Source organism: Microcebus murinus, chromosome 2, assembly GCF_040939455.1.
Source record: "Microcebus murinus isolate Inina chromosome 2, M.murinus_Inina_mat1.0, whole genome shotgun sequence".
Lineage (NCBI taxonomy): Eukaryota > Metazoa > Chordata > Mammalia > Primates > Cheirogaleidae > Microcebus > Microcebus murinus.
Window position 1 is genome coordinate 48,280,885 of NC_134105.1, and position 15,341 is coordinate 48,296,225.

Sequence of the window (15,341 nt, forward strand, 5' to 3'; positions counted from 1 at the left end):
TCCCGTACTGCAGACAGAGTGGTGGGTTCGCGGCTCCAGGAGCAGGCAGTGAAAGCCACCAAGTAGACCGGGGCCGGATGGTGGAGGGCCCTCTGGACCAGGACAAAGGACTTTATACCAAGGGAAGCCTTTGGAGCGGTTTTTCACAGCAGATTATAAAGATGAGATTAGCCTTTTAAAAAACAAAATCCTTCTGGGTGCCTTGAGAAGAATCACTTAGAAAATGTCAAAGCTGAAGTCGGGGAGGGAGTTAAAAAGCTGTTAGAGTAACAGAGATAAAGTTGACAGTGACCTAAATTGGGGATCTGGCAGGGAGGACAGAGAAACAGGGACAGATCTTCCACCTATGCAAGAGCTAGAATTGATAGACTCGATGGCCGTGTGGATGCCAGGCTGAAGGAGGAGGGGGCAAGAATGGTTCTCAGATACCTCACGGTGGCTGACGGGCTAGTCGGCTGACGCTAGGTTCTGAGAAAAGAAGCAAGAAGAAGAGAAAATTTGGGGCAAAGAGGTACGTTCACGCTTGTCTGTTTTTAGATGTCTCTGTGATACAGAAAGCGTACCTGTCACTGTAGTGGGCACTTTAAAATATGATCTCATTTATCCTGATGGAAACAGTAATAACAGTAACAGTACTCTCCACCATTTATTGAGCATTTATTTGTTAGAAACTGAGCAGAACATATTATCTCCATCTCTGTCCTCCCCTTGGGGAAAGCATTATTATCAGCCCCATCTTTCAGATGAAGGACCTGAGTATTCCAGAGCTTAATTCACTTGCCCAAAGACTTAGAGCCAGTAAGTCCCATAATAAGGATTTGAACCCTTATGTCTCACTGACTTTCAATATACGAAGGCAGTATGAGCTATAATGCTTTTCAGAAAGGTAGATGGTATCAACCCATCAAGAAGCTGAAGTTGTAATCCTAGCACTCTGGGAGGCCGAGGCGGGCGGATTGCTCCAGGTCAGGAGTTCAAAACCAGCCTGAGCAAGAGCGAGACCCTGTCTCTACTATAAATAGAAAGAAATTAATTGGCCAACTAATATATATAGAAAAAATTAGCCGGGCATGGTGGCGCATGTCTGTAGTCCCAGCCATTCGGGAGGCTGAGGTAGCAGGATTGCTTGAGCCCAGGAGTTTGAGGTTGCTGTGAGCTAGGCTGACGCCACGGCACTCACTCTAGCCTGGGCAACAAAGCGAGAGTCTGTCTCAAAAGAAAAAAAAGAAGCTGAAGTTTAGAGAAGTCAATTTTTCAAAGAGCACGTGACCTATAAGTAGAAAAGCCAGGATACGAACCACTGTCATACTCCAAAGTAACCACTGTCATACTCCAAAGTCTAAGCTCTCTCCTTTACCCAGATGATACTAAAAAGTTATTAGTAGACCCAGGTGATCTGTGGGAAATATGAAAAATAATAACCATATAGAGAGTTCTTCCTAAAGCTAAATCTGTGCAATTTTAGGGGCTGTCCTTTAGTTTATACTGTGTCCTACCTAAATTTTTAGTGTTAAAATGGTTCTTCCTATATGACATTTTGGTAATAATGTATGGTAGTAGTTAGCTTAGTAGTAGTAGTTAACAGGTTGAACCCTCTGAAATCCAGGTTCGAACCCTCTGAAATCCCTGATACTTAACCATTTCTTGACTTATAAAGTGGCAAATTCATATGCTGCAACTTACTGTTTCTTTGGTCTTAATTACTTGGCAAAAAAAAAAAAAGAGAGAGAGAGAGTGAGAATAGAAAGTTTTTTTGAAAATGTTCTGGTCTGTGAAAAATCTACTTTGCTTCATGTTGTGTACCTATCTATAATCAGGAGTACTTTTCAAATGAAAGCAGGTAAGAGAGAATAATTAGTAAAATCTGCCTGTGGCTATAAACCTGGGTAAATAGGAAGTTAATATTGTCACTAGTTCATAAAAAAAATAGTAGAAAAATAGATTTGTAGGAGAAGATAATGAGTTCACTTAGAATTTTGGCTTTTAAGAGAATATGCTGTATGGTTTCTGATACAGGTTCAGCTTATCAACTTTTACTGCTGTGCTTGATTAAAAATTATTCATAAGTGTTTTTAAAGTGCTGGCATCCAAGTTTGGAAAAATAGTTTAAAATGTATTTCTGATGATTCCGAGCTTCTTGTTAGGTCTCACTCCAGGCTGGAATTCCCAGGCGTGTTATCCGGCTTGTTTTTAAAACAAGGTCCTGAACCGTGTGCTTAAAATACATTTTTACCCCCAATTTGCACTTCTTCAAGAACTGCTGGATTTCTGGTTTGCTATTGGGAGCAGATGTCACTGTAGGAATCTTATTTTCTGTTTCAGATCCAATATGAAAACTGCGTCTATAAGCAAGAGGCTAGGAATTCCCTGGAAGGAGCAGGAGATTGTGTCTGAGTCAGCACTGGCTTCTCGTTTGTGACAATATGCAAATTGCCAATGGCAGAGTTCAAGTGCATTCAAATATGTGGCATTTTTCACAGCTCATTGTTCTTTATATCTTGTGTTTCTGAAAACCACTTGAGATCTGCCTACATGATACGTTTCCCTTTCCAGGGCATTAAAAAGACAGTAGATTTAGAGTGAACTCTACTTCCTTCATGAAAGTCACAGAGAAAAGCTTTTGGCTTTTTCTTCCATTCCCTTCCCCCTCTGCGTAGTAAATGAAGGTACTGTAGAGGCATGAGGGTAACAGGGAGAGTAACCTCACTAACTCAGAGGTAACAGAAATATAGGTACAACATATTTTTAACACAGATCTTTGATGTCTGCCAGTGTATATACTCCCAAACACAGTAACTGGTCCACTGTGGAGACTTGTTACTCAACTTAAAATTTAATTTGCCCGGAAGGAATGAATCCCTTTCTTATCAGGTTTTTCCTAAATTGAGAAAGTAATCTTACAGCCGTAATTATTAGCACTAAGGGCCCAGGGAAGTGAAACAACATGGCGGCTCAGAGCCCAGAACTCAGACTTTGTTACCCGGTGGAGTGCCCTCTCTCCAGAATCCCACCGCTTCTCTAAAACAAGCGCTGTTCAGGCATATTTTCTGGGTCTGTAAAGGTTTCAGTTTTCTGAGGAAGCCTTAGTTGTTCATATAATTTTAAGAGCCTATCATCTAAAACCTGTGTTGATTATGTTACCTTTCAAAGGAGCTATAAATCAACTCTCTGTTTCACAAATTACGCAAGTTTATATTGAAAGCCTGGTATGTCCCGGGCACTGTGCTAAACGAACAGCACATAGAGCAGTGAACAAAGACACAGTCTCTGCCTTCAGGGAACTGCTGAGAATAACAGGCTTTCATGGCATTTATTATGCATTCTGGTAGGTACACTGGCAGACATCAAAGTGTATTCCTAAGTGTATTAATTCGTATATTTTAGGAGATCAATCCTATTACTATCCCCATATTACAGATAATGAAACTGAGGCACAGAGACACTCAGGTAATAAGTATCACAGTCAGGATATGAATCCAACTTTAGATAAGTGATTCCTAATGAGTATTATTGAAGGCAAGGCAAGGTAAGGTGCTGTGGGAACTTTTGCTGATATGATTTCACCTAATCCAGGTAGTTAGATGCATAGGAAGTAGACTGGGACTGGTCCAGGCAAGATAGGGTTGACACTTAGCCTCAGGGACAGTGGGACCTAGAGACCTGAGGCTTGCAGGGGTGTCCCTGCTTATCTATTTGGTTCTCTTCCACCACAGACTTGCTTCTCCGGCATGGTGCCGCTCTGGCTGCCAAGAGCTCCCAAGCCTCGCCGCCAGAAAGCAGCTGACTCTCTTCCCTTGGCTCCACTGTGGGGATCTACGGGATGATATTGTTTGGTGCAGGTGTCCACCGTTGGTCCAATGACAGTGGCCAGAGAGAAGGGGCCCAGCTTTGGAACAGAATTCAACCAGATTTGGGGACTATAGTCCAAACTTCTGACCCTTCTGTTACATAGGATATTGTCAGCGTTGCCTTTTATATACACCCCTCGGAAGCCCCTTCTCTTGACCAGAGTGATTTCCCTGGGCCACAGAGCTTCCTTTCAGGAGCTCACAGTACTGTGCTGAGGATTACAACATAATAATGCAGACAGAATGTGTCATATCTGGCTACTCTCTATTGCTCTGAAAGATAGCTGCTGCCCTGTTTATAGGGTGGCCTCTTTTTATTTTCCCTTCAATAAACTTGCTTTTGGGTCGGGCAAGGTAGCTCATGCCTGTAATCCTAGCACTCTGGGAGGCCAAGGGGGGAGGATCACTCAAGGTCAAGAGTTCAAAGCCAGCCTGACAAGAGCAAGACCCCATCTCTACTAAAAATAGAAAGAAATTAATTGGCCAACTAACACATATATATAGAAAAAATTAGCCGGGCATGGTGGCGCATGCCTGTAGTCCCAGCTACTTGGGAGGCTGAGGCAGAAGGATTGCTTGAGCCCAGGAGTTTGAGGTTGCTGTGAGCTAAGCTGATGCCACGGCACTCTAGCCTGGGCAACACTGTGAGACTCTATCTCAGAAAAAATAAAAATAAAAAAAAGAGTAAAGTTGCTTTTGCCTTAAAAAAAAGAAAAGAATGTGTCATATCAGTTTAGTTCATGAAATGAGATGATTTTTCCACAATGCCTCCTCACTCTTCTTATTTAGGGCTCCCCTGTGCAAAGTCAACGCCTTCCAATGTCCTAAACCCTCAGCTTTGAAGGTACTAAGAGCTCCTTTGGAGCAATAGTTGGGTGATTAGCAAATTCTAAATACATATTTAAACACAAGACACAAAGCAAAGAGACCCAAGGTCACTGCAGTGGCTAGCACCATAAATTTTTTTTTTCCCATCCCAGGTTCATAATAAGTAGGCATGACTTGATCTGACCTAATGTTGAATCTAAAAATGGAATCACTGCATCAAGGCTAAGAATCTTGTGTGTGTTGTTGGGAGTAGGTAAAGTGCTTTCCCTTTCTCTTGTGGTTTACTCCTTGCTTAAGAGCAAGGGCTCTGGAGCAAGATGAGTCTGGGTTAAAGTTCTGGCTTGCAAATAATTTAGGCTCCCTACATGAGGATGATAACAGTATCTAATGCATAGGTCTGTTGTGTACATCAGCAAATGTGTAATGTGCCTGGCTTAGAACAGGCACGCGGTCAGGGTCAGGAAGGGTTAGATATCATAATGATCACCATCATGTACGAGCCCCATCCGTTGGCCCGGAGGTTTATAAGTAATCAGTCTAAGAAATGGGACAGTGTGTTGGACCAGATGCTTTTCACAAATCTGATTTCCTCATCTCATCCTTCTACATTTTTAAAGACAAGATAGGAGAAGGAGAAGGAAACTGACACTTCAGACATTTGCTACCTGCCACATACCTTCACACGTGTGTCATGCAGTTGTAATTCATCATTTCTGTCATCATTTCTTTACTGTCTGTCTCAGCAGATATGTAAATGTGCCAAGTGCCAGGGCTCCGTCTGTCAGTCTTTTTCACTGTTGCCACATAGTATATGCTCAGTAAACACGTGTTGGATTCAACTTTGCTCTCATCCCCTTATTCAGGAAGCTGTTACTGCATTCTCACTTTCATCAAAAATGAAGGTTTCTGGCACTGCTGTTGCTGATAAGTAGGGGAACCGATCTGAACCCAGATTTTCCGACAGCTCTTCCAGTGCCATTTCTTTCTATTAACAAGTGCGAATGATGAGGAAGAATTAAACCAAATTAGTAGTTCTTCTATGTGATATGCAAATTGGATTTTTAAATCTGTAAGGTAGGAAATCAACTCCTGTGTCCCACCGCTGGTTAATTGGGATTTAAAACAAGGTCAAATTGCAGATCTGCAGTATAATTTTCAAATAGAGGCACTCACTTTTGCTCCTCAAGCCATTCGATTCACAGTGGAAGTAATAACACCGATGGTTTCTGTTTAGAAAGCAGTTTAGAATTTTTATTCTAAAATTCCCATGAGCCTTATTGACTTTCCATGTCTTTTTTTCTCCCTTTTCAACTGTGATCCTTTAAAGTGAAGGCCACAGAGTCACTTTCTTTGTGCGTCCTTCCTTTCATGGCTGACTCTGAAATCCACCCAGGTGCATTTAAGGTTTAAGTTTCCAAACTTTGATTCATTCAGCATTAAACCTTTATAAAGCTCATGTTCTATTCTACCATGTGTCAGAGAAAGAAATAAGACAAGGTTGATCATACTAATGGGACACAATATAATGAATACAATATAATGTTGCAAAAATAGTGATAAATTAATTCATGCTATGGAAAGGGCACCACCAGGGTCTCGGGAAAGAATTATGAGATGAGGTAACTTTTGCATTCATTTTATATTATATAATCTGTTTAGGAACAAAATTTAAAAGAGGGGAGCAGTTCTAGGATCTTTCCTCTAAGGGAGGAAAATAGAATCTAAATGAGTGAGATAGGTCTGGCCCTAAAAAATAAGTTAGAAAGTAGGCAGCTAAGGGTGGTCACAGTCACCTGTGGGACCTAGATTCCAGTCTCAGGATATTATGTACTGAAATCTCTCAGGTTAGAAACCAATAGGAAATTGATGACACAGGATGAAAGTGTAACCTAATCTAATAATAATGAACAGCTAGACATAAACTGATGATTTTCTATTACATTGTTACGAATCTGACAGGAGCCTATTGAAGAAAGGGAATGTGAGCATGCCTAGGAAGAAAACCCTGGGTAGGGGAGGTCAGATAGTTATTTCATCATTCCCCAAAGGAGAAAGTGTCCTGTCCATGTCATTGTTCTACTGACCCAGCCCTGTAGTACAATAGAAACACAGAGCTGTCATAGCCCAGTTCCATTTACTATCATCATTGACATCTTTGTTAAATATTTATTTGTCAGGTACAGTGCAAAATGCACTCACATATTGCTTCATTTAGTCCTTTCGATATTTCTAAGAAAAAAAAATTTTTTTCTATTCATAGATGGGGAGATTAAGGCTTGATTTGAAGAGGTCAAATAACTTGCTCAGGTTTGCAGAACTGTCAAGCTGAGGAGCTAGCATCACAAACTCCTAACGTTCTGTTATACAAGTCATGCCTCTCTTCTCATTTCCAGATCAGTTAGCTACCTGCCGTCTGTGTACTGAACCTCACCACCTGGGTGTCTCTCAGACATTCACCAAGGGGCAGAGTAAACCCATCCTTTCTCCTATCCAAAGTAGTCTCTCTTCTATCTTCCTTGCCTTGTCCAAGCCCAACTGCAGCAGTTCACGCCTTGAAGTCAACCATCTGATGATAATTTCCCCTGTAAATTTGCCTATTACAAATAAAGAATAGGATGTGCTAGGAGGCAGAAATAAATATTCTGGTCAATTTATTGGTGTCATTATTTATTTAAGTTATTGAATTGCCCTTTAGCTACGTGTCACAGGTTCTCCACATGTTTTGGTATTTTGCTTCTGTCTTAAGTCTGGACACTGTACTTCTCCATGGGAGGAGTGATAAACTTAGGACTAACTTACCTTTGTATCCCACAGTATTTTCTGTAGATATGATTTTTGCCTCTAATTGAATTTCTTTTTTTTTTTTTTTTTTTTTTTGAGACAGAGTCTCGCTTTGTTGCCCGGGCTAGAGTGAGTGCCGTGGCGTCAGCCTAGCTCACAGCAACCTCAAACTCCTGGGCTCGAGTGATCCTTCTGCCTCAGCCTCCCGGGTAGCTGGGACTACAGGCATGCGCCACCATGCCCGGCTAATTTTTTATATATATATCAGTTGGCCAATTAATTTCTTTCTATTTATAGTAGAGACGGGGTCTCGCTCTTGCTCAGGCTGGTTTTGAACTCCTGACCTTGAGCAATCCGCCCGCCTCGGCCTCCCAAGAGCTAGGATTACAGGCGTGAGCCACAGCGCCCGGCCTAATTGAATTTCTTAAGGGGAATAAATTCTAATGTCAGAATTTGAGCCCTGAAAGGATATTTATGAGGGGATACTGATATGACAGAAGAAAATACTCCGGCTGAAATGACCTTCAAAGTATACCTGATAGGTCTAAATTAAAAGGGCTGAAAAGCAATTAGCAGTGACAAGCCTGTGTTCATTGCTGAGAGTTAGTCCAGTGGGTGAATGGAATGTTTATGCCTGGTGTTTTGGTCATTTGTAGTAGACCGAAGCCCAGTTAAATGGTGTTAACTGCTGAAGTTGGAAAGTGTACTTGTGCCTTGCAATGCTGCTGACTGGTTGAATCTTTTTTTTTAATTTCAGGAGGACATGTCCCAGGTGATTGGTGAAGGTGTGGTGGCAGATCAGCAGAAATCACTGGAGCACCCACCTGACAATGTACGTAATTGCACTTCTAATTTTGCTCTGTTGGGGTGGTGTGCATTATAAACAGGTCTCCAGAAGACAAGGAGGTGATTGCAGTGAGATCAAATCCTTTATTACTTCACAGGAGATTATGGTGTGTCTGCAACCTGAAGTCAATTCACAATCGTATCATTGATTATGTGCAAGGTGTGAGGAAATAGCTCGTGTTCATCTCTTTGTACCAATGTCCTAACCAGGTGTTTAAAAGACATGCCTGAGAACACCCTGGCACTTAAATTTGAAAGCATCATGTCTTATACAATGTCATAAATAAAAATTTCAAATGATAGAATTTCTATAAAAATAACTAGTGTTTCTTACATTTTGAATTTCACTTCTCTTAAAAAACTATAAATTTTATCCATCAAAATTATGTACTTTTGTTGCTGTTGAGCTTTTTCCTTGCTTTTTTAAGTCCTATTCTTTATTTCTGTGTACTCATTTATACTTTTGTGCTACTAAAATTTACATCATTACTATATTAACTATTTTTATGTTTAAGGAACTATAGATTACTAGAGCTTATAAGAAATATGTGATATTCTGAACATTGCCAAAGAAAATACCTTTGAAAATTCTTTAAAACTATATACTGAAAAGCTAATTAAAAACAAATAGGTGTAGAAAGAACCCTAAAAATAACCAAATTCGGTTCAACTGAAAACCTATATGCAATTAATTTTTAAGACCAGATTTTGCTTTATGTAATATATTTGCAAATACTATTAATGTGTTAATACTTTATATAGTACTATCTATCTCAAGGCACATTTCTAAAATTTCATAACCCTAGAGCTGGGGCACATCCTAAACATTATCTGGTTTTCTTTTCCCTACTTGAGACTGAATACTTAAATATCATTCTCTTTGGGGAAAGAGAAACAGACCAGAGATCAGTGGGCGGCCTTTACAGTGACGCTGCATTAGCTCTTTATAAAAAGAACTTCCCAGCCCTTTGAGCTGTTATTTTGGAAGTTCTTCATGGAAATGGAATTCTCCATCCCTAAAAGTTTTCAGTCAGAAGCTGGCTGGTCATTAATATGTTTTAAAAGGACAAGTATTAATAGGTAATTAATAGTAACAGGTTTATTTATTTAAACCTTGCAAGGTATAAATGCATAGCCACCAATTTACAGATGAGGAGGTCAAGTGACTTGTCTGTGGTTGCATAGTTAATTAGTGGTAGCAAACTTAGCAATTCTTGTCTTTATTTGAGTTTTTGTTTTCTTGTCACAAGGACCTGATGAACTATACACCCTGTCCCTAGAGATACACTGATACAAATACTTTTTATATCCCACAAAGATTTTATAGCTCCTGCAAATCCCTCTGTGGATCTCTTAGAAGCCCTAGGTTAAGAATCCATGATTTAAACGTTAAGCAATAAGATTTAATTTAAAAATTAAAAAAAAAAAAATACCTTGCCTGGGCTCCACAGCCCTAGTTGCCAATTTATTTGGTCTGGGTAGGGGTTCCAGCATCCATAATTTTTAAAAGCTCCCTAGGTGTTCCTATTATGAAACAGGGTTGAGAACCACTGGTTTAGTTAGGTTGAACGACCTGTAAAGTTTGTCCCAACTCTTGTAATCTAACACAGAAACATATCACAGCAACTAAGTATGAGCTTTCATACTTAGTAGTTTGGTTTTGTGCCAGTGAGTGAGTCACGGGAGCACACCTTCTTCCATCACCACGTCTACCAAGAGGTCTGCCTATACACGTGTAGGTTTGGATGATTCACTTGGTTTCTATGAGCTGTTTCCTTTTTCTTTTTGAGACAGAATCTTATTCTTTTGCCCAGGCTAGAGTGCCATGGTGTCAGCCTAGCTCACAGCGACCTCAAACTCCTGGACTCAAGCAATCCTCCTGCCTCAGCTTCCCAAGTAGCTGAGACTACAGACACGCACAACCATGCCCAGCTAATTTTTTTTTTTCTATTTTTAGTAAAGACAGGGTCTTGCTCTTGCCCAGGCTGGTCTTGAACTCCTGACCTCAAGCTAGCCTCCTGCCTTGGCCTCCCAGAGTGCTAGTATTATAGGCAGGATTCACCATGTCCAGCCTGTTTCATTATTTATTTATTTGTTTGTTTGTTTTTTACCTTGTCACATGACCGATTGAGGCAAACAACACAAAATGCTGCCACTTCACCCAAAAGCGGTGCTTTCAATCTGCCCTTTCTTGACGGCTCAATGAGTCATTAGCAAAAGGCCCACTGAGTACTTTTAAAAGGGGAACTGTTTCGTTATTTTTTTTTTTTTTTTTTTTTTTTTTTGAGACAGAGTCTCGCTTTCTTGCCTAGGCTAGAGTGAGTGCCGTGGCATCAGCCTAGCTCACAGCAACCTCAAACTCCTGGGCTCAAGCAATCCTGCTGCCTCAGCCTCCCAAGTAGCTGGGACTACAGGCACAAGCCACCATGCCCGGCTGATTTATATATTTATATATATATATATATATATATATATTAGTTGGCCAATTAATTTCTTTCTATTTTTATGGTAGAGACCGGGTCTCGCTCAGGCTGGTTTTGAACTCCTGACCTTGAGCAATCCGCCCGCCTCAGCCTCCCAGAGTGCTAGGATTACAGGCGTGAGCCACCGCGCCCGGCCTGTTTCGTTATTTTTAAATTGAATTCCATTCTACCAATATCTGTTGGTCACCTATGATGTACCAGACACTACATGGAACTGGGATATAGAGATAAGCAATAACATTCTCTAATATTATAGAAGTCATAATCTAGTGACTGCTCTCTCTTGGGCTTTCCTATTTTAAAATTCACATGATTTTTCATAAAAGAACCCTGTAGCTTGCATTCATCTTTGTTAGGAATCCATGTTCTCTCTTGAGATGTTACAAAATGAAAGTTGGATGCAAGTACTGTATGAGTTAAGACACAGGCTCAATTGCTGCCAGAAGTTTCTCTTTTACATATGAGTCTGGGTATGATCAGTTTGGGGATAATATGGTGTCTCCACAGCGTCATGGGCCCAAGTACCTCTTATCTGATTACTGTACCATTCTTATTTGATCACTCTACTGTCCTCAAATCATTTACTGCCAACACATCTGCATTCTGGTTAGGAAGTATTTTTCTTTACTAAAAATAGAAAAATTAGCCAGATATGGTAGCATGGCGCCTATAGTCCCAGCTACTCAGGAGGCTCAGGCAGGAGGATTCCTTGAGCCCAGGAGTTTGAGGTTGCTGTGAGCTACGATGATGCTACTGCACTCTACCCAGGTTGACAGAGTGAGACTCTGTCTCAAACAAACAAACAACAACAACAAAAAATATATATATATACATATGTGTGTGCATGTAATTGAATAAGTCTTTTAAATTAAGTACACAGTCAGTATGAAATGATGGTGGTAGAAAATCTGCAGGGAAAAAAATGAACATCCATAGAATCATTGCCCAGCAGCTGTTTGATAAACACTTTAAATTTGTAGCATTCTTCAACTACTGACTTTCCGTCCTACCTCTTCCTCTAATTAGCAATGTGATTTCAGATTTGCCACTTGACATTTGTGTCTTCGTCTGTCTTCAAAAGGGAGTAATGTGGTCTAGCTCTCAGGGCTGTTCGCATGATTGAATGAATTCACGGATGTAAACGTATCTTGCACACTGGAAAGCACAATACAAATGTATAGTGGGTGATATTATTTTAGTAGTTACACACTATACAATGCCTTGTATTGAAGCCCAGACTTCCACTGACAGCATCTTGAGGTGTTATGGTTCTGGAGCAGTAACCTCGGTCCTATTTCCAGACTCCAGGGACAGCCTGGTGCTTCACTGCCTCCACCAAAGTCTTCCAGCTGGGCATGGGTTCCCTGGCTAACTACACATCCAGAAGGCAGGTCAGGTTACTATCTATATTTCTTAACTGCCTATTAAACAAGCATGGTGTTCTTTTGGCTTTTCTTAATTTTTTTAATACTAATATTCATTGGCAGTATTGGCAGCAAAAATCCAGAATTACAAGTTAGTCTTCCAAAGCCCACACACCAAAGGTCCCTGTACCTTCATTGAATTGTAACTTCATTTCCTACTCTGAGTTTCTCATGCCTTCAGTCTTGCTCTTCATCTGTTCATGCATTCATTCATTCATTGAGTCTCTGCTATGTTCTAGGCACTGGGTATCAAAGCACAATTCCTTTGTGCAAATTAAATGCAATTGATATACCTAGCATTTAGTAGGCTTTCAGTAGATGCTTGTTTTCTCTTTCTGTTCCTCATGTTGCTTAATTTACCTACCTAATGCATCTGTGACTATTGTGAGTGTGTCCAGAACAGGTGGACCATGTATACTCAGAACATCTGCACCATCGACTGTTTTTCAATGGGCACAGCACAGATAAGTGAACTTCATGCTGACTTCATCAGAATGAGTAGAAATTGCAAACATTTTTGTTCTGCTACCCCCAGCTTCTTATACAGATCACAGGGATAGAGTATCTTCAGCGTTTATCCTTCTTCCCTTCCTTGACCCATCCTTCCCCAGCGCATTTTTAGATGTAAAGTTAAATAGGGAATCATAGGGGAACGAGGTAAAAGTCATCCTAACTTCCTCATGCCGCCTCTCCCACCCTATAGTCTCAAAAAACATAATTACCAGAGTGCACCCTTCTTTGGGCAACAATACACCACTCTTAAAGTCTTCTTTTGTTACCATTCTCCTCCTTGACATTTACCTAATTTTATTCTCTTTTGTAGGCTGTCAGCCAGATGAAACAGCAAAAATATTCAACGAAAGTCTCCTTCGGGTCGCAAGAGATACCGTTAGCACCACCTCCGTCGTGCCCGTCAACAGATGCAGACTTCACAGGCTACGGTACGATTCTTTCCCTGAGCAGAATTGGCTCATGAACCCTTAGAGAAGGAAAGGATCATAATGTCCTAAAAAGAGAACTGGGCCAAGAGTCAGAAGCTTTGGGGCTTGGACAGGTCACTTCACTTCCTACACCATTGTCTTCCTCTTGATCAGGGGTCCTCAAACTTTTTAAACAGGGAGCCAGTTCTTCACTGTCCCTCAGACCGTTGGAGGGCCGTTGGAGAGTGCGGCGCACATTCCACACATGCGCAGTGTGGGCCCAGGACGAGTTGGCTGCTAAGCAGGACAGGCAGCGGGTAGCAAAAACACCCGGCCAGCTGGATAAATGTCCTCTGTGGGTTGCATGAGGCCTGCGGGCCATAGTTTGAGGACCCCTGCTCTTGACCATTGCCATGGCCTGCTGATTATTGAATATGAAAGTGCTAGAACAGAAAAGCCCCTGAGTAAATGCTATTTGAATCTGAGGCTTACAGATTATTCTTCTCTAATCTCTCCAAAAGATTATATTTAGGTCATGAGTAACATCTCATAAAAAGTCATATTGAACCCAATTTTTAGCCCTGCATATGCTGATATAAGCTATTTGAAGACTGTTAATTTTCAGTGTTTAAAGAAATTGGTATTCATGTTCTCTCATTAAATTGCTGGCTTGAATTATGCTGACAGGGGGTTGAAAATAGAATTCCAAAATGAATAATGGGTGTTTCCACTTTGCTTTTATGCAATATAAATCAGTAAAAAATTGACTCTTTAAAACACCATGCAATCTTAAAATTTGTACTCCCATAATATGCTGAAATAAAAAAAAAAAACAACACCATGCTCACCAATGGCAAAACATAACCCTATATTAATTTAGCAGTCTTGAAACCTTTGTGGTATTTGTCTCATATATTTTTTCATAAATATTAACTCATAATATGTTTAACAAGCAGGTATTATTTTAAAGCACTGATTTGTACAAAAAAATTTGATGAACATGATCAACAAACTATGGACCATGGGTTAATTCTGGCCCACCAACTGTTTTTGTATAGTCTATGAGCTAAAAATGGTTTTCACATTTTTAAAGATTGAAAAAAAATCAAAAGTCTATTTCATGAAAATTATATGAAATTTGAATTTGTGTCCGTAAATAAAGTTTTATTAAGACATTCATTTGTTTACCTATTGTCTATGGCTTCTTTTAGACTATAATGGTACTAATAGTTACACCAGAAACTGACCCATAATCCCCAAAATACCAAGTGGCCATGTGGCCTTTTACCAAGAAAGTTTGCTGAACATGGATGTAGACCAATGGAGCTTTGGTACTATGTATCATATATTTATACCTATATAGCAAAAATTCATAATCCTATAATCTGTGGAAATTTTATTCATTTACTCATCCACTTACCGAGCGTTTTTTGAGAGTTTGGTATGAGCCAGGCTTTGAGCTGGATTCTGTGAGAGAGAAATAAATACAAAGACTGACTCAGGACTAGCTAGCGTGAGGCCAGTGGAGGAGGAAAGAAAAGCAATCTCCAGTATCTCTTGCTATTTGTTCTCTCTCCTCACTCAGGAGACTATACTAGTCATTTTAAAAGCTCCATGAGGCTGGGCATGGTGGCTCACGCCTATAATCCTAGCACCCTGGGAGGCCGAGGGGAGCGGATTGCTCCAGGTCAGGAGTTCAAAACCAGCCTGAGCAAGAGCGAGACCCCATCTCTACTAAAAATAGAAAGAAATTAATTGGCCAACTAATATATATAGAAAAAATTAGCCGGGCATGGTGGCACATGCCTGTAGTCCCAGCTACCTGGGAGGCTGAGGTAGGAGAATCCCTGGAGCCCAAGAGATTGACGTTGCTGTGAGCTAGGCTGACGCCACGGTACTCACTCTAGCCTGGGCAACAAAGCAAGACTCTTTCTCAAAGAAAAAAAAAAGCATCCATGAAATCGTGCCACTATTGTACATCATTTTTATTGTAAATTAATAGGAAATATACTATGAAACACATATGCTACAAAAAGATCTAGAGACCAATTAGGTTTACAATTTAATATTCTACTTCTAATATGGCACTTTTTATTGTTACTGAGGTTTTGTCACTAAATTTTTTGCTCTTAACCAGAAGGCCATTAGATTAATAAATTCCATGTGGACAAAAACAGCAAATATATGCCCGTAATATGCCAGACTCTGGGC

The 15,341-nt window shown here is 40.4% G+C and overlaps 1 protein-coding gene and 1 non-coding gene across 5 annotated transcripts in view; one reads left to right on the plus strand and one right to left on the minus strand.

Moving 5' to 3' along the window:
- The window catches only part of PATJ (PATJ crumbs cell polarity complex component), a 345,818-nt gene that overhangs the window by 264,474 nt on the left and 66,003 nt on the right, over positions 1-15,341 (plus strand). For all 4 annotated transcript variants that reach the window (XM_075998871.1, XM_075998878.1, XM_075998885.1 and 1 more), the window contains 2 exons: positions 8,215-8,289; positions 13,034-13,151. In XM_075998871.1, the coding sequence (XP_075854986.1) occupies positions 8,215-8,289; positions 13,034-13,151 (193 nt within the window). The remainder of the gene's footprint in view (positions 1-8,214; positions 8,290-13,033; positions 13,152-15,341) is intronic.
- LOC142869856 (small nucleolar RNA SNORA21) lies at positions 10,414-10,548 on the minus strand. The gene has a single exon (XR_012918407.1). It is a non-coding gene; the product is annotated as a small nucleolar RNA SNORA21 (small nucleolar RNA).